Here is a 21,489-nt window from a genome sequence, read left to right on the forward strand (position 1 = left end):
TGAACCGGCGAACCAGTTATCGAACGGCAATAAAGTTAAACCTCAATAAAAGATTTCTCACCTTAACTTTGATCAGCATGTTGAATAAACACTATTATTTTACTGAAAAGAGAATGGACGACTAACAGAACAAAACAACTGGCAAATTAACGCTTTACAACCAGCTCGTCAAGCTAACCTGACTTTACTTCCTGTGTAGCGGACCAACACTCTAACTATGTCGGCTTGTACCATAACACCAGTAGAAAGGTTCCGCTGTTAAAACTACAGATTAATAATGATAGTAATAATAGAAATTTCACCTAGACGTACCTTATTTTTTTCATAAACTTTTGCAAAAATAAAAACAACACTAATTTATTTGTTAGCCACCATGTGTTAGATAAGCATCTGTTGTTACTTTTGTTATCATTACATGCACCCAGAGTTTTAAACCACTGTAATAATTGTCAATAAAGATTTAACCATCTGAGTGTCTGAACAGTTTAGCAAATTATTGTCACAATTTTATACACGAAATAACTGGGAAATTTACGAGATTATGTTGCTAAGAAAACATAATCTCATAGGAAAAATCTCTTAAGAAAAACAAATTCTAGTTTTTATTGAGTGTTGATTACACGTTTTTCCAAATTACTAGTTTATATATATATATATAAACTAGTAATTTGGAAAAACGTGTAATCAACACTCAATAAAAACTAGAATTTGTTTTTCTTAAGAGATTTTTCCTATGAGATTATGTTTTCTTAGCAACATAATCTCGTAAATTTCCCAGTTATTTCGTGTATAAAATTGTGACAATAATTTGCTAAACTGTTCAGACACTCAGATGGTTAAATCTTTATTGACAATTATTACAGTGGTTTAAAACTCTGGGTGCATGTAATGATAACAAAAGTAACAACAGATGCTTATCTAACACATGGTGGCTAACAAATAAATTAGTGTTGTTTTTATTTTTGCAAAAGTTTATGAAAAAAATAAGGTACGTCTAGGTGAAATTTCTATTATTACTATCATTATTAATCTGTAGTTTTAACAGCGGAACCTTTCTACTGGTGTTATGGTACAAGCCGACATAGTTAGAGTGTTGGTCCGCTACACAGGAAGTAAAGTCAGGTTAGCTTGACGAGCTGGTTGTAAAGCGTTAATTTGCCAGTTGTTTTGTTCTGTTAGTCGTCCATTCTCTTTTCAGTAAAATAATAGTGTTTATTCAACATGCTGATCAAAGTTAAGGTGAGAAATCTTTTATTGAGGTTTAACTTTATTGCCGTTCGATAACTGGTTCGCCGGTTCATTATTTCTTCTCCGGTGATGTATCCAACCCATTACTCTGATTGTGCTCAGACGTATGCTCAGAAGACTGGTAGTAAGGTTAATGTATCATTTTGGTTGCTTAACTTACTGCTCTCGAAGTTTTTTCAAAAAATAAAATCATGAGTCAAAGCAGGGGGAAAACAACTTTTGACTCGGGAGTTCCTGTACAAGCCATACTATGTATTTTGGGGTGTTCATGTCAAAACCCTAGATTTATTCTGGTTGCTGACTGACAGACATGTTCCCTAAACAACTACGTTTTTATCGTTTCTGTAGTTTTATAGATCAAGTAATTTTTTGGGACAAATTCCAGTTAACTTTGAGCCTTACAAGTCACCACAGGACTTTTCAAAAGGGTATGAATGTTTTTACATATTCCTTTATATAGCAGTCGGTGGGTTTCTGAAGATTAAAAACCATCCAATTCTTAAAATTTCAGGTTTATTGGTAATCTTATGACACTAACATATCGTCACCATCGTAACGTAATTAAATTTTTTTACCAAAAGGGATTTTTGGGAAAAAAATAAAATATCACCATCACTTTCTTTCAAAACAACAACAAAAAAAAAGCATATATATATATATATATATATATATGCTATTTTTTAGAAAGGTGACGATATGTACATGTATGATACAGTCACAACGTTTAAGTGTAAGTTGGGGGAAAAAACTGAGTCTAAATTATGCCTACATATATATAAAAAAAGCTAAATATATTTTTCTGTTGACGTTTTAAAAAAATCACAAGTGTTATAGTTATAAATGTCATCAGGGTGATTTTGGAACAGCTTTCAGGTTGATCCGATCCAATCTCACCTATGCTGTTAACGTTCCCACTTTCAGACCCTGACTGGAAAGGAAATAGAGATCGACATCGAGCCCACAGACAAGGTGATGCATTGACGCAAACTACAGTTTTACAAAAAAAAAAAAACCCTCATTACTCAACTGATTTCTATCAGCGCTGAGTGTTCTCGTTTTGTCCCACATCAAGGTGGAGCGAATCAAGGAAAGGGTTGAGGAGAAGGAAGGCATCCCTCCACAGCAACAGAGGCTCATCTACAGCGGGAAACAGATGTGAGCCAGCTCACTTTGTAGTCCTTTTTGTGATCCCTCCATAAGGGTTCTCCTTTAAAACCACAACCCCCCCCCCCCCCCCTCCTTCTGTCTTCCTCCCGTCTTCAGGAACGATGAGAAGACGGCTGCAGACTACAAGATCCAGGGCGGCTCGGTGCTCCATCTTGTGCTGGCGTTAAGAGGAGGATCAGAACCCCACAGAAGCTGCACACGCCTCTCTCCCTCGTCATGAGTTGCTGCTGACCTGAGACCTGCCGAGTGCCAACACCGCGGCGTTCAAATCAGTGTTAGAGCTAAATTAGGCTAATGCTACCAAGAAACAGCAATTAAAAACAAAACTAAAACTAAACCTTCAAAGAAAAATGGACGCTCTAATACATATGTAGATTTTTTTTGTGTGTGTTAACCTACATTGTTTTATTTGACTTTGAACAGTTACAGCACCACAGTTTGAAGATTATGTGATCTTTGCTTGTGAATAAAGGTGAAAGTTGACTTCTAGTGTCGTCCTTTGGTTATAAAAAAGCACACACAAAAAAAAAACAGACATCAGATTAAGTCACGCCTGAGAATTTCTTTTATTAGAAAACAAAACGGAATATTCAAAGACAATCAATATTCTCTCAGCTCTTTACAGTGGAGTCGTGTGTGTGTGTGTGTGTGATCTGACGTCTAGAGTGTTCGCTAAAAGCAGAGAGGATGAAAATGAGTCACCGAGCTAACACAAACACGCTGGTTTCATCTCGACATTTTTTTTTGTTTTTTTTGTAGCGCTTTGTTCCCCACCAACAAAAAGGCTGGGCGTTTCCGTGGATTTAAAACTCTTGGTTGTGCTTCGACATTTGTTATCCAAAATATACATCTGGTAGGCAGCGGCGTGCCTGAATTTCTTCTTGTTTTGCTGTACATAATCTTCATAAATAAACCTGCTTTATTTAATCATCTGTAAACAATTGATTAGAGTCTAACATCCAGGAGAGGTGTTGTTTGGTATGTAAAGTCTAACTAAATAATCTTGGCCTCTGAAGGAAATGTTTTGAAAAAAAAAAAAAGTGGCAGAAGGCACAGGGGGAATGGTCAGGAGCTAAAACACCTGGATAATCGAAGAACTCTCTGAGATAAGAAAAGGCAACTCATATGGTTGTGTTTAAAATCTACTCTTCTATATCTCTCGCATTTTAATAAAAATAAATAAAAATTGAAGTAGTGGTTAGAAACTCATTGGTTAGTGTTTTTGCCTTGTTTAGACAGTGCAAAGAGCATAAAAACAAATATCTATATGGAGCAAAGATGAAAGGCTGCCATCAAAAGCAACAACAAAAAAAAACCGGTGAAAATATAAACACTGAATGCAGCAGCAAAAATTTCAATAAAAAGGTTGAGCTGGCATAGTGGCTCTTTAAGGTTTGTGAACCCTCATTCATTTTCTGTATTCATGAATCTTTAAATAAAATATTAAGATTTTTTCAGAGGCAGATAAGTGTCTCAGATAAATAAAAAATGGATTTTACATTTTTTTTTCTTTGTTAATCTTTAAAACGTCTTCAGTTCAGATGCAGCAAAACGGGCCCAGAGACATGATCAATAGGATTAAATTTAAAACATGTCAAAGCCCAAGATGACCTCATCGGCATACCTAGATTAATTTGGTTTAATTCTTGTCACTACTACATTGTAAAAACAAAAACTACGTTTTGAAACAAGTTGTGCAGGAATCTAGAAATCAAAGGGTTCACAAACATTGAAATCTACAAGAGAGCATTAGGGTCACACACATTTTTTTTTTTACATTTTAGTTCAACAGTAAAGTCAATTTTTTTGTTCAAGAACAAATCTAAAATGTTAAGAAAAAAAGCAGAGGAAACAGGATATTAAAGGAAAATGTCTGTACTGCTGTCAGTACAGGTCATTTACACAAAGAGGAACCATAATTGGCCCTTGTTTACAATCTCAACATAATGTTTTTTTAAGAAAAGTTCCTTAAAAATATATTGAGTGTTTTTTTAAATCAGCTTTTTGAACTCTAATCTCATTTCTTTTTTCCTTTGGTGTTTTGATTAGAATTGTATTCCCCAGGATTTAACCCTTTTCCTCAACATTCCAAGTTGGTTCTTTTGACTTTAATCTTGAAACAGGTAAATAAATACTTTCTCCAAGTGACCCTAACACTCTGGTATATAAAAAAAAAACTCCCTGCTTAAATATGTATAGTGATGATTTCATTTTACATAACCCATTCTTTTCTTCGATACCTGCAAATCCTTAAATGTTCACCGTTGTGATGTTTACCTCACAAGCACCAAAAAAATATCATTCCTTCAGTGTGGCTGTGGATTCCTGTGAAACTCGCCGTTTCTCAGGGTTTTGAAAACCACCTAACGGGACTCGGAGAGACGCCTCCTGGTCCGGCTGCGGCTCAGAGTCCCGGGAAGGAGTCCACCTGAACCATGTCCTGAACGACCGAGCCTTGGCAGGTGTAGGACACGCGGATCCTCATTTTCAGATTTACCTGAAATGTAAAGGAACAGTTCACTGTTCATGTCTGATTATAGTAAAAAGAAATAAATATATAAGAACACAACATGGTTCCAGCCCCAACTTCTGAAGAAGTTTCCATCGGTGTTCTCCTCCACCGCAACGTTAAAGAATCACTACATTGAATGGGAGGCGCAGCTTGTGCGTTATTTCTCCGCTTGCGCCTTTGCACAGGGTCTCTGCGGGTTTCACCAACTCAAATTTAAGACGTTTCTTAAGACCGTCGCGACAGAAATGTACCAAAGAAAATAAATAAATGATATGGGTTGGCAACAGAAGAGAGCCAAAGACATTGACCAGCTAACTGGTGATAAATATACTGCTAATATAAATATTTACTAGCTGCTAACATATATCTAGATATATGTTAGCAGCTAGTACCTAGTAGCCTCAATCACCTCGAGTCACAGTACACAGTGAAGCCGATTTTAAGTGCTTCAAGCTTTTGCCTGTCAGAAAAGCCACATGAACAAAAAACTATTAATAAAAGAGATTAAATAGTCTGCTTATAACTAAGTATAAGACCTATAACCAACTTACTTAAAAAAAAGAAAGAAATTAAGACATCTTAAGGCCTTAATTCTAAATACATTAATTTAAGGCATTTTAAGACTCGTTAAGGATGTGGGGGCAGCCCTGTTTGCATTCTGCAGACCCACCTTGTTGGGGTTGTTGAGGACCACCAGCTGGGTCAGTTTAGCGCCACCATGTGCAGGAAGACAGTCTGTGCTCGGGGCCCTCATTTGTAGCTGCACACTCTGAAGCACAGAAAACAAAACAAAAAAAACAAACGGTGAAGCTGAAGCAGCAGCGTAGCAAAACAGGTGATTTTTACTTTCATTTACTGGCAGTAGTACTGTAGTAACAATTGTAGAGACAATAAAACCGAAGTGGCACATTTTAAATGTTGAAAATAAGGCGTGTTATTGGTTGAATGTCTTTAACAGAGATAAAATAAGAGTTCCCGGTTCCAGTAGTTGGTTTCACAATGCTAAGCATAAAACAAAATGCAACAGTTTTTTTTTTTTTTTTTTTCATTTTAAAATTGAATAAATTTAAATTTTCCTTTCTAAACCTCACTGGACTCAGAAGACCAGAGGGATTTGTTCATTGTTGTGTTAAGGCAGTATGCTAACTGCTGTTAGCATTCCTAAGCAACAACATTTTGAACACGAACTGACAAAACGCACAAACRCATCCGGTTCAATAAGACGACAAACAGTATACTGTCACTGTGAATTAGTTATAGAAGACATTTTTTAATTAATTTAAATGATGTCAGTCTGTTTAAAATGTCTGCACTTTAGCTGACTGCTGTTTACAATKACATTCAGTGAGTCCCTCAGTATTTCATTAAAGCTCTACTGCTGTTGCTGCGGCCGTTTTCCTCACTTTAACACTGAATGGTGCATTTATCACTGAACTCGACATTATCATAACAGATGCGGTTAGAAGGTGGTTTCATGGAGGGAGATAAACAAACCTTGGGCACCGCAGCTTGCAGGGTGAAGCCGCTGATGTCTGAGTCAGTGGAGTTGGAGGCGGTGAGCGTGACCGTCAGGCCCGACTCCGACTGCTGTTCGCAGCTTAGCGTCAGAGTCACACCATTTTTCTCGTACACCGTCACAGTGGGAGCTGAGGCAAGCAGAAGCATAAAGAAACGTGGAATTGATTCAGATATGTGGAGCAAACCAGCTTATGAAAAGTTAAATATACATTCTAAAAATGATTTTTTTCTTTATTTTCCTTTTAGAGTCAACAATCATATAGTTTTTGTGTTTCCATCTCATCTGTGTCTGATGGGACTGACCTGGGGCCAGAGGAGTGGGCTCAAACCCACCCAGCAGATCCAGGAGGTCTCCTCCAGCGCTGGTGGGGGCAGCAGTGAGCTGCGTTGATGCTGAGCCAGCGACTGACGAGCCGGGCTGCAGGGGTTCCTGAGAACCTCCCAGCAGGTCCAAGAGGTCAACCACCTGAGCAAAAAAAACACAGAACTGAGCACATAGATACACAGATATTTAAAATAGAACTAAGCCTGTAGCCTAAAACTGTAGCCGCGCTTCCACTTACCATAAAATTGTGCAAATTCGAATTACAGAAATAAATCTTCTTAATAGAAACATGCTAATTTCGAATAAACACATTTTTCGCTAAAAAGCTTTTACTATAGAATCAGGAGGTTTTTCAGTCGTATCGAAATTGGAGTTTACCGCAAAAGCGCGATGGAAACACTTTTTCTGCGTCACATCAGTTTGTATTCTATGACAGAGTATTAGGACCATGCTTGAAAGGAATAAAAATAGTACAATTACGAGAAAAAAGTAATAAAATTAAGAGAATAAAGTCGGAATATTAGGAGAATAAAGTCATTACACTATGAATATTCTCATATTATGATGATTTTACCCTCAAAATATTGTTACTTTATTCTCACATTATTACAATAAACCATTATTAAACTTCCTGGTGACTGTCAAAATAAAAAATGCAAAACAATAACTATAGTTAAGAGATATTTCAGGAAGGTCTGTGTTCTCATACCTGGCCAGCTGGTTGTGGCGGCAGCGCCGTCTCTTCCTGTTTGACCTTTCCTGGTTGGCTCTCCTTCATGGGTTCCTCACTCAGCTCTCCGTTGGTTTGACCCAGAGAGTTTTTCTGAATCACAGGCATCCTCTCCAGCACAGCCGCCCTGCGGAAACAAGCAACGACCTCAGTCTGGAAACAGCTACAGCCATCACAGTTTGCTTCATCAGAACATTCTTCAAACACAGAAGTGCGACAGAGATGGTGAACTTGGAACGAGAAATGGTGCGTTTTATTGACCTTGGAACTTAGAACCTGGATATGGGAATGACTTTAAACCCAGTTTAGACAAAACTTCCTTATTAGTCCAGACTGATTGATACACTGATTATTGGGAGAATAGGTGGATGGACGGGCAAATCGATATATGGATAAACTAAAAAATGGATGGATTGATGGACAGTCAGATAGATAAAGAACTGCTCCGGTTTACAGATTCCTCATTTTTTGTAGCTAATATTTAAATATCAAAAATAAAAGTCCACCCTGGATTTCTACCACATTTTGATGGTGATCAGACTTTTCTAGAGAAAAAAAAATACCCAGACCTTGGAGATACTCTACTCAAACTTCCATACTGCTTAAGAATCCCAAATAAAGTCTAAAATAGGATAGAGAACATCGTCCATTTGTTATAAAAACTTGAGAGCCGTTGTCCTAGAACATAAGACGTCCATAAGAAAGAAAAAAATGTGACACTGCTCTGTCTTTGCCTACCTCATGTGGTCATACTTCTTGAAGAGTGCGTTGTATTCAACTGCCCTCTGCTGGAGCTCCACGTCTATGCAGCTTCCGTAGATGCTGACGATGCTCCTGATCCGACTGCCGGTGGGGAGCGCGTTCACGAGGAGAAAGAGAAACAGAGAAATTACGCAAGCTGCTTACAGTCAGCGTTCTGCAGAAGTTCTTCCATCAACAAACTGGTCCGTTAGGGGCTTTCTACACAACTCTGATCCCTGTGGACCGCCAGGGGCTAAAGAGGTGTTTTTGTTTTGTTTTCTTACTCCACATTGTCTGTGATGCGTGTGCTCAGTTTCATGGTGGCGGTGAGAGCAAAGCCTCTGGTCGTTGGAGTCGACATGTGCGACTGTAAAACTATCTCTAAAGCGTCCAGGACGTCGTCCTCCGTCACCTGATGAAGACACGTGCAAAAGAAACAAACAAAAAAAAAATGTGATAAACCTACAACAACAACAAAAAAAAAGACATTTTAAATTCAGTTTTGAGCAAAATACATGCCACTAGTTTTCTCCCTTTAACTGTGTGGAGTTAAAAAAAAACAAAACAATTTGTTTCTCCCAGAACATTGTGACCATCTTGCACTCTTCGCTTTTATACCTAAACACAACATCAGTACTTCACCTGCACGGCTTCTGTCTCCTGACACTCTCCTTTCAGCAGCAGGTCCCCATACTCTCCTATACACCAGCAAGCCACCTGGACCAGGGGTTGCTGCGAACACAAAGAAACTCCACTTGTACATCACTTGGGGATACATAGGAGAAGCGTAAATTCTCACTTTTTTAAATTTTTTATTAAAAGACAAATCTGTTTCCATCCGACTCAAACGCTGCAGTGAAACCGGAGCAGCCTGAGCCTCAGACCTGAGAGATGTCGGTGAGCAGCGCCCGGTAGAGTTTGTGGACGGTGTAGCAGTGCAGCTCTGAGGTGTTGGTGATGAGCTGAATCAGGTTAGGCACAGTTTCATCTCTGACGTCGCCCCCTGCCTGCGAGGGAGGAAATGACACACGCGCTCACGCAAACGCAGCAATAGGTCCTTCAGCATCGTGTCGTCATATGTCGTTCTTCAATATGCATAGATTGAAAATCAATGAAATTAGCGGCGGCATTTAGCAAAAAGACCAACTCTTCATGTTACACTAGCAAAAAAATAATAATTATTAGCCATTCACTGCAAGACATGAAATGGTTAATAAATTATTGAAAAAATTGTCAGCTAATTTAGTAATTGATTAATTGAAAAATTAAGCAATATGTGAGTGTTTACTAGAGTGAACTTACCGTGGTGAGAACATGCAGGATGGTGTCAATGTGCCAGCGTTTAGAGGGTGCATACCTGACAGAGACACACACACACACAGCCAACTGAGCAGCGCTCTACGGTGAGACGAGCGCGCCAAATCTGTATCTGCATTGTGTGTAGGAGAATAAGTGCTGGGCAGTGTCTGTCGGGCAGGAATATCACTGAGTGGATAAGTAGAGCCTTTATTGCATCTGCCTCAGCATTAAAACTGCCCCACTCTGGGTCAAAAAAACACAACACGTCCAATCTGTTCACATGCATGAGGGGAAGTCATCTGTGTTTGCATGCGTTACGAGTCTGTGTTGAGAATAAATCAGTCGTTTATGCGCGGAATAAAATCCACCAAACGTTCTTTGAGACTCTACCTTTCAGCAGCGTTAAATATGCCGCTGGCAGCCTGAGCCCGGAGCTCGGGGGGGCAGGAGGAGAGGAAGATGAGCAGTTCCTTCATCATGGAGCGGATGTTGGAGGCCGACACCAAAGCCAGGGACAGCTCCAAAGCACGCCTACATGGACGGGAGAGGAGGATCAAAGGTGCTAATTAATCCGGCTTGGCTGCGTCGACAGGCGCTCACAGCGTTCCCCGACGTGAAAAAAGGAACATCTTTAAATATTGATACTCCGGGTTTATCTCTGCATGTGAACATTAAAAGAGATGCTTTAAAGGCTTAAATGCTAGTCTGTTTGGTACAAATGCTCTGTTTGTCTCATTAAGAATGCAGTTTTTTTTGTTTTTTTTAAATGGATGCCAGATAAGTGACGCAGCTCCCAAAGTAAGAGGCTGAAATACGAGAAATAAGGGAGCCAAAAATCACAGGTGGTGTGAAACCGTTTCACTTACTGGTTGTAAATTTGTTGAGAGCTTGTGTGTATTTATTCAAACGTAATTGTGAAAAGGTGTTTTTAATGGTGAGACACTACGAAAAAATAAATAAATAAATAAATAAAATCTTGCTTTTGTAACCGATTCACTGCRTTTATTCAAATGGTTTTTTTTTCCAAAAGCAATAAATGGTACAACAGGCGTTTTTCAGGTTTGGTTCACGATTGAATCGATAAATAGATATAAAATTTTTATTATGATGATATGCAACCATTTCCACTTCAGGTTAGTAGATTTAGCTGTGGTTCACCCAAGCATACAGATCCAGATGGATCTTCCTCTTTGCAAACAAAGTGTAGGATGAGATTAAGTAAAACTATTAAGTCCTTTGTAATAGTTTTTTTTTTTTTTTGACGTTTTCTTCCATAAAAAGAAATCTTAAAACCATGTTCTTGCCTTTATTTCATCTAAATATAACTACCATGCATCTTTACATAATGGCATATTATCCCAATAATGGCATATTTTTCATAGATTCGAACTGATTTCTTGTATGTTTTTACGTAAATTATACGACTTTTTTTTTCTAAGCCTGTCGCAATAAGTAATTAATCAATTAATCACATAATAAATTAAAATAAACACAATAACTTTCATTTTAACAATTAATATTTTTTGAAGGGCATTTTTGTTCTGAGACTTCATAATCCATTCTATTTATGGTTTTGGTTGTAAGAGTCTCCAATAATGATATTGAAGTAATTATACAAGAGTCCTAAAAATTGTCAAGTTAAAAGCTAAAAACGAAAAATAGCCTTTTTAAAATAATAATAATGACATATCGATGGGTTTTGTCCTGTTTTACCATGAAATTAAAATGAAAGCCAAATACAAGGTTAATTAAAAACAAGAACTTTGTGTTACCAATATCTGCCATCATAAGGGGACTTTAATTTGCCAAAAAAAATCTTGCCCTAAAAATGGTAAAAATTGTCCATCTGCATCAACAGTTTTACTTGAGAAACCAAATTTGTGCAATTTAAAAAAAAAATACAATTAAGAAGCCACAAAAAAAAAATAAAAAATTATTCCAATGGCTGCAAATGGGTCACTTTGGACACCTCTGGTCTTCTGACTCCTGCTTGAAAACAGACTCTTTTGTACCCTGGCTGTGAGTTGGAGGCCTTTCATGTAGTGGCGTCTCTGTTTCAGCCCATTTTTCACTAAAGAAATAGGCAAAGATTACCGCTTGACAGATGCGTCCTGGTCCTTCAGGCAGTCCACTATGGTCCCACGGTGCCGCTGAACTGCATTGTGGTCTGTCAAAACGATCTTCTGAAGAGAGGTCATGGCAATATATCTGCAAGAGGACCAACAATGAAACATTTCCTTTTTATACCGCATCATGAACAGTGATTAGCAACAGTGTCAGCACTTTTCTACAGTTCAGACATTATGTTTGGGCAGATATGATCAAGTAAGGCAGGTCTAACAGGAAAGAAGCATTCTCACCACTGCCGCCCTGGCACAAAGAGAGTCAGTAGTTCTACAGGAGCAAACTAGATGGACCCGTTTTACTACAAGGCCCACATGGAAAGCACTAACAAATCCACAATACAACAAAACCTCTAGGAACCTACGCAACAACAAGTCCACATTCACTGCTAAAATGTGCTTAAACTGAGTCAGCTCCTACTGTAAAACGCTCAGAGGGGAAGTAATTATTCAGCTCAGCCTGTTGGGAGGAGATCAGTCACTTTTGAAATAAAAAAGGGGGAAAAAAGCCTTTACTGAGATCAGAGGAAATAGGCGGTGAGCAGAGTCGACAGAGGGTGAAGGAATAAGACAGGAAGAAAATCAGCACTGACCGAATGTTCCTGTCATTATTCAGGAGGAATCTTCCCAGGATGTTTACAGCCAAAACCTATGGAGCAAGTGAAGTTATGAGCGTTTGATAATCAAATAAAGCCTGCTGATGCAATAATGCAGTAAAAAGAGAACGTGTCTCACTCTGAGGCCGCTCTCTGACTTTATGTCCAGTACAGTGAGAACAGTTTCATAGAGCACAGCGTTGCCCACGGTCTTGGTACTGTCTGTATTGGTCGCTACCTAGAAAACAAATCACATGTCAGTAAGCTGCCATTGTCGGACAACAGACTGAACTTCAAGTTTTATCACCTCAAATTTAAGATTTTTTAAGACCATTAAGACGTATATCATGACGGAGCAGTACAAAAAAATCAGGGGACCAAAACTGGGGGTGGGGGGTTTGGTTCTTGGCAGCAGATTTGTGCTTCTCACATGGCATGTAGCTCTAAAGTTAGCAGTATGTCTGCTAGCTGCCAATGGCTCGTTTGTGTGCTAACGAGTTAGCAAGCAAGTATTAGCAGCTAATTACCAGTAGCCTTAACCGCCTTCGTCACAGAACACAGTGAGTGTAGATGTCTGCACACGACTAGAATACAAAATGTAAAACTTTACATTTTCTTTAATGAATTCAAGAGATTTTAAGGCCTTAATTTGATATAAATTAATATAAAACCTTTTAAAGATTCGAGGGCACTTTGCATTTTGCAAACGAGTCAGTCTGGTACAGACAAGGAAGATATCCAAAAGACAAAATTTGAACACAGAGCTTCTCTGGAACTGAGCAAAACATCTCATTATTCCAGTAATGCTGTCCGGTTGGAAGAATAAAAACAAAACCTGAGCTAGGAGGTCGTTCATGGCATCACTCGCCGCTTCGTTGTTCCGACCGAGGATCCTCAGCAACCTTAGGATGCGTACCTGAAGGAAAAGTTGGGGGGAGAAGAAGCACAAAAAGACAGGAGAAATAATACACCTGTGTATACTTGCATCGAAGTATTCAGTGCCTTGCAAAAGTATTAATACCTTTCGGCAGTTTTGACATTACACCTATAAACTTTGTTGTATTGGGGATTTTAAATGATAGGTCAATTAAAAGTAATGCAAGTTCTCCAAATCTCTTACCAATAAATATTTTAGAAGTCTCATGTGTAATCTGCCTGCTTTACTCTAAATTTAGTGCAACCAGCTGCCACAAGAAGTCATCAAATTCCAATAAAAATACATTGAAATTTGTTGTTGCAATGTGGCAAAATGTAGAAAAGTTGAAGAGGTCTGAGCAGTTTTGCAAGGCAATATGAATTGCTCTAAGTTTGCTCTAATGTTGACATAAACTTACAAAGCATAACAGAAAAAAAAAAACAATCTGGATTTAAGTCAATAAAATATCCAGTGACGTCAACGAGAAGAAGCCGACATCTTTTGCAAGCATCAATGTCCTAAAGAGCGAGGCTGACCTGTAGGAACGGATCACTGACTCCTGCCACGTCGTGGTCCGGAGAATACCCTGAAATCACCAGGCCTTTCATGATCTGAACCAGATCCGGGACCGTCTGGAGAGCACACGACACACCCACCGTTACGGCGCGCACATTACCGCAGAACCATCGGATGGGGACGCCGCTTACCTTCCTGAAGCGCTCCAGCGTTTCTGGGCTGCGCTCACACAGCTCAGTAATGAGCACCACAGCTCCATGTAGCACACCTGTACGTAAAAAGGTTAATACAAGAAGATCATGGAAACAACACCTGGGACACAGGGACGCAAGACGTGAGATTACAATCTACTAACCGTGGTTCTTCTCGGAGAGGAGGGAGCGAGCTGACGGGACAAAGAGCTCTCCTAGATCATGGACTTTCCTCACGATGTGAACGGCACATAAAGCAGCCTGCAAGATACTGGTCAGTGAATCATGCATTCTCATACCAACAGTGGTTAAATTTAAACAGAGGAGCTACAAATACCTCAATTCAAAGGCTACTATTAGCCATCATCTACATTAATATGTAGCTAAAATAATCTGCAACGTTTCCAATCTGTTGTTTTACATTTTGCTAAACTCTAGTAATATTAGGACTACCAACTCAATAATAAATAGGATAAAGCAGAAGTTTGTTTTCTTATTACTCAAGCGACTGAAAGAATAAGCATCAAGAAGCAATTGGAGAAAAGAGTGTGTCAGATTTTCAGTGTGTCAAAATGTAACCCGTGTTACACAAAGATCTGACAAACGGTGGATCATGTGGTAATATGGATATTCTAAATCTGAGAGGTTTTAGTCACAATACTAATCTGGTGTTACTAGAMAACTTAAATTCAAACGGACGTATAAGAAAATAGTATCAAGTGTCAACTTGAATCTCTAATCAAGTTTTTGTTGAAGTTATCATTACCTACTAAAAATCTCAATCTGGACATCCCTAAAATGAACAATAACGCGTTTGTTTAAACCGATAAAACATTTCTTATTTTGTATCAAATGAATAAAACTCATTATGGTTCTAGTCTGTGCAGAGTTTATCTTCATCTGTAACAAATTCCTCTTTGATTTGTGAAGCTTGAAAGCGGATACTGACTGCTCATAATAATATAAAACTCCCACATACCAAAAAAAAATTATAATAAAATAAACCACTGACATTCTTTGGTGTTTACAATACCAAAGGAGCTCTACTAATGGATAAATGTGTCRGAACTGCATGAATGAAAAAAAGGAAATGCTGTAACCTTTTTCTTTATGTAAGAGTTGGAGGAGCGCAGCAGTCTGTCGATCTCTGGGGCCAGATCCCTGCACATCTCAGCTGAACCCATACAGGCCAGCGTGCACAGAGCCAGAGACTGCACGTACTGGTTGCTATGAGACAAGTCGCTGAACGAGACAAACACAGAAATATATGTTGATCGCAAAAAAATAAAAAAAATTGGACATATAATTTATCTGAATGACATGAAACACTTTTATGATTAGCTATTTTTCATTCCACTGAGGTCTGTCTCTTTCATTAAAATTATCTTTTGGCCACATTCTTCAGATTATATGAAAGAACTTTTAATATCACCCGAAATCTGAGGAAAATACATAGAAGTACGTCTAAATGACAAGCCTAATTACTAACCAGTCTGAAGAACCCAAACATCTCTTGAAGTGGACCAACATGAAGTAGGAAAAAATACCTCAAAAAGTAACATCTAAAGAAATTCAAGACTAGATGAGAAGCAAAGTTGTTGAGACCCATCAGTCTGGAAAGAGTTACAACAGTGTTTTCTATGACTCCAGTGACAGCCGACTACCACAAAAAACAAAAATAAAACAAAAAAAAAGCAGAACACTGGTTAATGTTCCCAGGTTCATGATTCAACAATAAGAAATGATAAGAAAAAAACCAGAAAAACCCTGCATGTCTCATGTTTACCAAGAAAAATATATATATATCTTGTTAATCGTTTTGGGTAAATATTATGCAACAGTTACATCTGTACTTACATCTACATAATATAAAAATTAAGAGAAAAACGTCAAACATGGTGGAGGTAGTGTAGTGATCTAGGCTGACTTTTTTTAGCGTCAAAGGTGGAATCAACACTTTCACTCTTGAAAATGTCCGTCGCAAATCCCACAAGTTAACTCAGCAAAATAAAAATCAAAATAGAGGTTTGGGAGTGGCCTAGTCCAAGTCATGGCTCGAGTTTAACTCAGATGCTGTCGTGTGATGCTAAACGGGCCATTCTTAATCGAAAACCCTTTCATCCTGGAAAGAAATTTAGTTAAAGGCTGATTGCCAGCTTTCACAAACACTTAATGGGAGTTCTTGTTGCCATGGGCGACACAACCAGTTATTAGATTTTCATATTAAAATTTGTTTGATCGTCTGAAACACTGAAGTGTAACAAAAACAGAAAAGTGTAAGAGACTACCTTTTCACAGCACTATGTGTGATTATGATTTTATTCTTACCAATCACTGACATTTAGCCGTACAAAGAAGAAATCCACCAACACAAAAAGTGTTTTTCTCCCTGCATTAATATAAACGCAGATCATACTACATGCAGTGCAGTTAGTAAGAGTTCTCCTCACTTCTTTATGGAATTTGTGATGAGCAGGCTCGCATCCTGCTTCTCGTCCAGCAGCATCATCGCTCCCAGGTACCCCACGCGCTTCTCGCTGTAGCGCGGGCTGGCGATCATCCGAACGCACTCCATCTACACAAGAAGAAGCAACGACTCTGTGAAGTGTGGAGTTGCTTGAAACACTGACCCCTTTGCTGAAGCCCAAAGGCAAAAATCATTGCTCTTTCATCACTCTGGAGCAGAGGAGACTCGGTAGTCTGAGCGGAGAAACGAGAGAGTCAGTGGCCTACTTACAGGAGATTTGTTGATCTTTGACAAGTTTTGCTTGAGGGAATTAAACACAATTCACATTGTTCAGATAACAGAAAGGATATATAAAAAAGGACTAAGATCAACCACTTAATACAACGTCTTGGAAAAGTCTTCACACTTTGTCATGTTAGAAAAAATGATTTTATGTGACAGACCAACACAAAGGCGCGCAAATGTGAAATGGACAGAAAATTAAGCAGGTTTTCAGTAGTAAAACGATATCCCAATCGTGCTGCGCTCTGCAAACACACCCTTTAAGAAAGCAGCTGTTGAAAGAAAACCATAAGATCTCCGGTTCACAGCAACTCTCAGAACTTCAAGATGCAGCCGTGCTTCAACACGTCTGAGCCATGTCTCGTGAGCTCTGCAGAACCCTGGAATTGACTGATTCAGGAGTGTTGGAGAAGGAATGCGTCTAAAAACCTGCAGGAAGGTAGTTCAGGGTTTCTGCAGGTTACACCAACTCAAATTTAAGACTTTTTAAGACCATTGCGAATTAAACTTGAGACCTCTGTCTTCACAGAAATGCACGAACTGCGTCCATCCAATTGGCGATAAACTTGAACTTACCCAAGATAAATAGCTAGTGAACTAGTGAAGGGTACGTTAGCAGTGAGTTAGCGGTAGCCTCAACCATCCAATGTAGATGAATGAGAGCGTTTCAAATTTTACCTGACAGAAAAGTCTCGAGAGAAAAACAAATGCGTATGTGAATCTATATGATTAAATAGTTTTGTCAACACAAATTTTAAGACCTGTGATCAAAGTATCTAAGACCAACTTACTTTTTTATGGTTATAAGATATTGTAAGGCCTTAATTTAAGACTTTTTAACGATTGACAGACACCCAGCAGCCCAGAGTTGGACACCCGTACATTCAACAGAGAATTTGTGGTAAGAATTAACTCCTGATGTCTACAATCGATCTCGAACCGATCCGACTGAGCGTGAGCTATTTTTCTAAATGAGGGACGGGACAAGAACTTAGTTTCTAGACGTGCAAAACTGGTAGAGACATCTACCAAAATAACCTCCAGGTGGGAGCAGAAAGGGTTTTTACAAAGTCTTGACTCAAAGTGACTAAATACGGTGAGAACCTTTTGTTCCGCTTCAGATTTATAAACAAAATCCCAAGAAAAGACATTGAAGCTTATGCTTGTAAAATGGCAACATGTGGAAGGGGCCTGGATGTTCTGCTTTATCACACAAATAACACCTCTCGGTGCCTCACTTCTCTTTGGACTTGGATTTTGCGAAAGTCGGCATGAAGCGAAAGCAGACACTTGATGGTTTCCCACACTTCAGCCCACGCAAAACCCCATGACAGGAATTAACTAAATCTCCCCTCACCTGACCAAAGTGAGCAGGGTAGCCCAGCATGTGCACGTAGAGCAGCTTGGCCAGATTGTGCGACCGCCCGCCGTTGTCGGTTTGTCTGAACTGGGCCCGGATGGCGGCGCACTCCCTCTGGATGACCCCCCGTTCCTCACACTGGGTCCTGGCTGACCTGATGGCTCGGATCATCTCCTGCAGCGGGACTGATGGAGACATGGCTGCGGGTGTGCAAGGGAGACGTTGGGCCGAGGGAGAGAGGAAGAGAGAAAGAGAGAGACGTTGAATGGGTTATTGTTTTGTGTTCAGCTGTTCAGATTAAGGTGATCCCTGGACAAACTCTATTTTCAGAGATCTCTCAGGTCAGTTTGTGTTTCACTTCCTGTTTCCACACATCCAGCTGTGTGTGGGTGAATGACAGAGTCACTACAATGTACTCAATTCAATCTGCATTGTAAAAACAAACAGAAATAATAATAATTTTAAAAAATCAAACTGAAGAAAAAAAACATGGTGTGCTTCTCACAAAAATATTTCAGCCCCCATTTAAGCTTAGAAATGTGTTGTATCCGGTGACACCCTGAGTCATTCTTATAACAACTGCCATTTCCCCCCCCCAGTTATATCACTTTGACGTCAAAAACTAGAACATTATCAATTTGGTCAAAATGTTACATATCCACACACCGCCCCAGTCGATGCTGCAGGTCAGTGAGCAGAGCCAGAGACTGACTGGACCGAGCTAACCTGCTGCTGGATGCTGTCAGAGCTTTGAGGAGACAGCTGGGCTACGAGAGCAAGCTAACCCACTGCGACATTACGTCTGCGTGACAAAACGACGACCTACCTCGATAGTAATGTTTGTATTTTGAAAAAATAAAGCGTTCTTTAACCGACCCCCTCCAACACTCGGCCGCATTCAGTTGGCTGGAAACCCAAATACCGTCTATCCATGCAGGTGACGTCAAAACAAAGACTGTAATCACCGGACTTCCTGTTTCATACTTCAAAATAAAACAATTTTTTGTTGGAATTTTTTTAAAAATAAAGTATCCACACTTTTCTGTAAAATTAATTTAACCTTAAAATCTTTGTCGAGTTTTTGTTATGTTTTTTCTTCAGTTTTTTTTTAAACAACCTCAAGCCTGTGTGGACATCACAAAATACTTTAACTTCATTTCTCCTACAGTGGAGGATTTTGTGTTTTGTAGAGCTGTAGCAAAACGTTTTGACCAAGTGTGAGAATACTCCATTTATTTAAGAAAACAATCAAACTCGTGGAACAGCTATGTGAAAAGAATTGGGGCAGACTGGAATGGTCAGATTTTATTACCAATTCATAATGAGCCCAGCTCTACTAATTAGCTCCACAAAACGTGCACATGCAATACAGCTGGTATCATCTCCATCAATATAAAATGCACGCAGGGTCTCCTTTGTACCTGTTGCTATTGTTATGCTTAATGACATAAACCTTTAAGGTTTTCTCAAACCCTTTTTTATGCTAACTGATCAAACTTGGACAATCCCACTTCAATTTTTTCTCATTGTTTTATATTATGTATGATGTTTTTTTGTATATTCTCCTATAGAAACATGCTAAAAATAAATGTACCATAGGCCACTGACCATCATTCCAGAAAACACAAGATGGAAGAAGTAGGAAAAAAAAAAAAATCTCTTCAGCTGCCAGAAAGAGAAAAAATGTTCAGGTTGGTTTAAGGAGTATGAGTTCAGACTATTGGGATGCCCTCACACTGGCATATTAAATGAAACAAGCAGAATGAGACGTGTGTTCATTCAAGTGGTAGGTATTCACAGAAACCAAGCACATTCAAACAGGAATGTAAATAGGTATGAACAAGTAAGTGTTCTGCCTAAAAAACAACAACAACTATCATCATCACTGTTTGAGTCACCATTAACCTTTGTTGACAGTTTACATCATGACCTCCAGGTTGTCTTGAGTGTCATAAGTGAAGTTGAACCACCTGCAACTAAAATGCATCTAAAATTATTCACAATCAAAATCAAGATCAGTCAAAAGTTGTCTTAGTGCTCAGTAATGCTGGCAGTATAATTTGATTCTTGCACCTGCTATGCTGTAATAAAACACAGGATCAGCAAGAATGAGCAGTTTTTATGTAGATTGTACTTTGTAAAAACTTTGTATTTGGTGAAACCTGGCAATGTAAATTCATAAAATACAGGCCTCTGTTGTGAGGCTCCTTTTTGTTCCTAAACAATAAGGCAACGGCAATAGTAGAACGTTAAATATTTTGTAAAATGTTCAACATTGTATGCAAAAACAAAGAAAACTTTATAAAATGCATCACGCATATAACTTCTGTCAATGTCCTACAAACTTTCTCCCCCTTCAGATTATGTAGATATGTGGCTTTAAGAGTTGTGGTGTTGCCTTATGATGTTGCCATCATATGTGCATCAAACTCCTAAGAAATAAAAGCGGTGTTTTGACAAGAATCGCCACATTCGGGCTTTTATTTTGAAAGTAAAAACCAACAGCTCTCTTTTATTCTTAACAGCCGTCTTGACCCACCTCAGCTTATCATACCTGTGCACGACTTCCGTAATTTGATCACTTATTGTGGCCGAGCTCCACCCTCTGGTGCTCAGGCTCTTCAGGCGGTGGATAAAACATTGATGAGGGGAAGGAGGCAGCCTAATTCCAGTTTCACTGCACTGTGTCTGACAACACACAGACACTTCAAGAAGGAGCCAGGGCAGCCCGGGAACTGAAACCATTTATACATTTTTACAGTTGCAGGTGGAGGCTTAAAAAGCACAATTTATGATTTTATTTTATTTTTTACAACTTCTGCTCTCCATTATCAAGTTCATTATATTTTGTTATATGTCTGAAATCAAAAGTAACTTAAAAGGAAATACAAATCAATGAAAAGAAAGAGGAAAGAAGAAGTTGAGGGGAAAAAGCACCCGAGTGCGGCTTGGACACGTAACAAACCGGCACCCACTGGTTGAATATGAGTGCCCTGTAGTGAGATTAATATTCTTATTATTCAACATAGTGGGATTACCAATACATGCTAATTTGCAACACTAAAATTCTGATAGTATTCAGATAGGCGCCACAATTTCTGCACGGCTTCTAACAAGCTTGTTGCCTTGATGGTTGAGCGCAGCACCAGGTGGGACGTAATAAGTAAGAAGGTTCACGGCAGCTGGGTTTACAGACAGTTCTGGACTCTTACCAAATATGATAAAAAACATAGACATCATGCATGCCAACGCAGTTCTGCAACTTAATGTTTTCTAGAAAAAGTGATTTTCTTCAAAAGTAGCACTCATTTCTCAAGGAAAACATCATATTAATCATGTTTTATTGCAAAATGTTTTGAAAATGAAGTTACATTTGCATTTTTTTTTTATTATGTAATACATTTTAGTTTTTTTCTTATTTTTTTATTTTTTTTTTTATTTTTTTACACCTGGAACTCCCTAAAGAGGGAGCAAAATAGCTTTTTGGAAAACACAGGA

At 38.8% G+C, this 21,489-nt stretch overlaps 2 protein-coding genes across 2 annotated transcripts; one reads left to right on the forward strand and one right to left on the reverse strand.

The window, feature by feature from the left end:
• Positions 1 to 1,076: 1,076 nt before the first annotated feature.
• Positions 1,077 to 2,898, forward strand: nedd8l (NEDD8 ubiquitin like modifier, like). Its single transcript, XM_008432984.2, has 4 exons — positions 1,077 to 1,239; positions 2,170 to 2,217; positions 2,321 to 2,403; positions 2,512 to 2,898. Exons 1-4 carry the CDS (start codon positions 1,222 to 1,224, stop codon positions 2,633 to 2,635), a joined length of 273 nt encoding a protein of 90 aa, XP_008431206.1. The 5' UTR covers positions 1,077 to 1,221; the 3' UTR covers positions 2,636 to 2,898.
• A 64-nt stretch (positions 2,899 to 2,962) lies between these two features.
• Positions 2,963 to 18,947, reverse strand: ap1g2 (adaptor related protein complex 1 subunit gamma 2). The gene is made up of 22 exons (XM_008432985.2): positions 18,818 to 18,947; positions 17,989 to 18,191; positions 16,333 to 16,457; positions 14,983 to 15,124; positions 14,047 to 14,143; positions 13,883 to 13,959; positions 13,712 to 13,807; positions 13,095 to 13,175; positions 12,399 to 12,497; positions 12,257 to 12,312; positions 11,635 to 11,748; positions 9,931 to 10,071; positions 9,544 to 9,598; positions 9,126 to 9,248; positions 8,884 to 8,973; positions 8,526 to 8,653; positions 8,239 to 8,343; positions 7,480 to 7,627; positions 6,749 to 6,911; positions 6,422 to 6,573; positions 5,598 to 5,696; positions 2,963 to 4,912 (listed from the first exon to the last, which is right to left on the reverse strand). The coding sequence occupies exons 2-22, from the start codon at positions 18,187 to 18,189 to the stop codon at positions 4,820 to 4,822; spliced, it is 2,385 nt and encodes a 794-aa protein (XP_008431207.1). The 5' UTR covers positions 18,190 to 18,191; positions 18,818 to 18,947; the 3' UTR covers positions 2,963 to 4,819.
• Between the last annotated feature and the right edge of the window lie 2,542 nt (positions 18,948 to 21,489).

Source organism: Poecilia reticulata, linkage group LG17 (assembly GCF_000633615.1).
Source record: "Poecilia reticulata strain Guanapo linkage group LG17, Guppy_female_1.0+MT, whole genome shotgun sequence".
NCBI lineage: Eukaryota > Metazoa > Chordata > Actinopteri > Cyprinodontiformes > Poeciliidae > Poecilia > Poecilia reticulata.

What these genes read in the sequence shown, in the direction of transcription:
- nedd8l (XM_008432984.2), top strand. An exon ending in ACATCGAGCCCACAGACAAG is followed by an intron (nt 2,218 to 2,320) that starts GTGATGCATTGA and finishes TCCCACATCAAG; the next exon opens with GTGGAGCGAATCAAGGAAAG. An exon ending in ATCTACAGCGGGAAACAGAT is followed by an intron (nt 2,404 to 2,511) that starts GTGAGCCAGCTC and finishes TCCCGTCTTCAG; the next exon opens with GAACGATGAGAAGACGGCTG.
- ap1g2 (XM_008432985.2), bottom strand. Translation starts at nt 18,189, where the DNA reads ATGTCTCCATCAGTCCCGCTGCAGGAGATGATCCGAGCCATCAGGTCA. An exon ending in AGTCAGAGAGCGGCCTCAGA is followed by an intron (nt 12,313 to 12,398) that starts GTGAGACACGTT and finishes CTTGCTCCATAG; the next exon opens with GTTTTGGCTGTAAACATCCT. An exon ending in TGCTCACCGACATCTCTCAG is followed by an intron (nt 8,974 to 9,125) that starts GTCTGAGGCTCA and finishes TTGTGTTCGCAG; the next exon opens with CAACCCCTGGTCCAGGTGGC.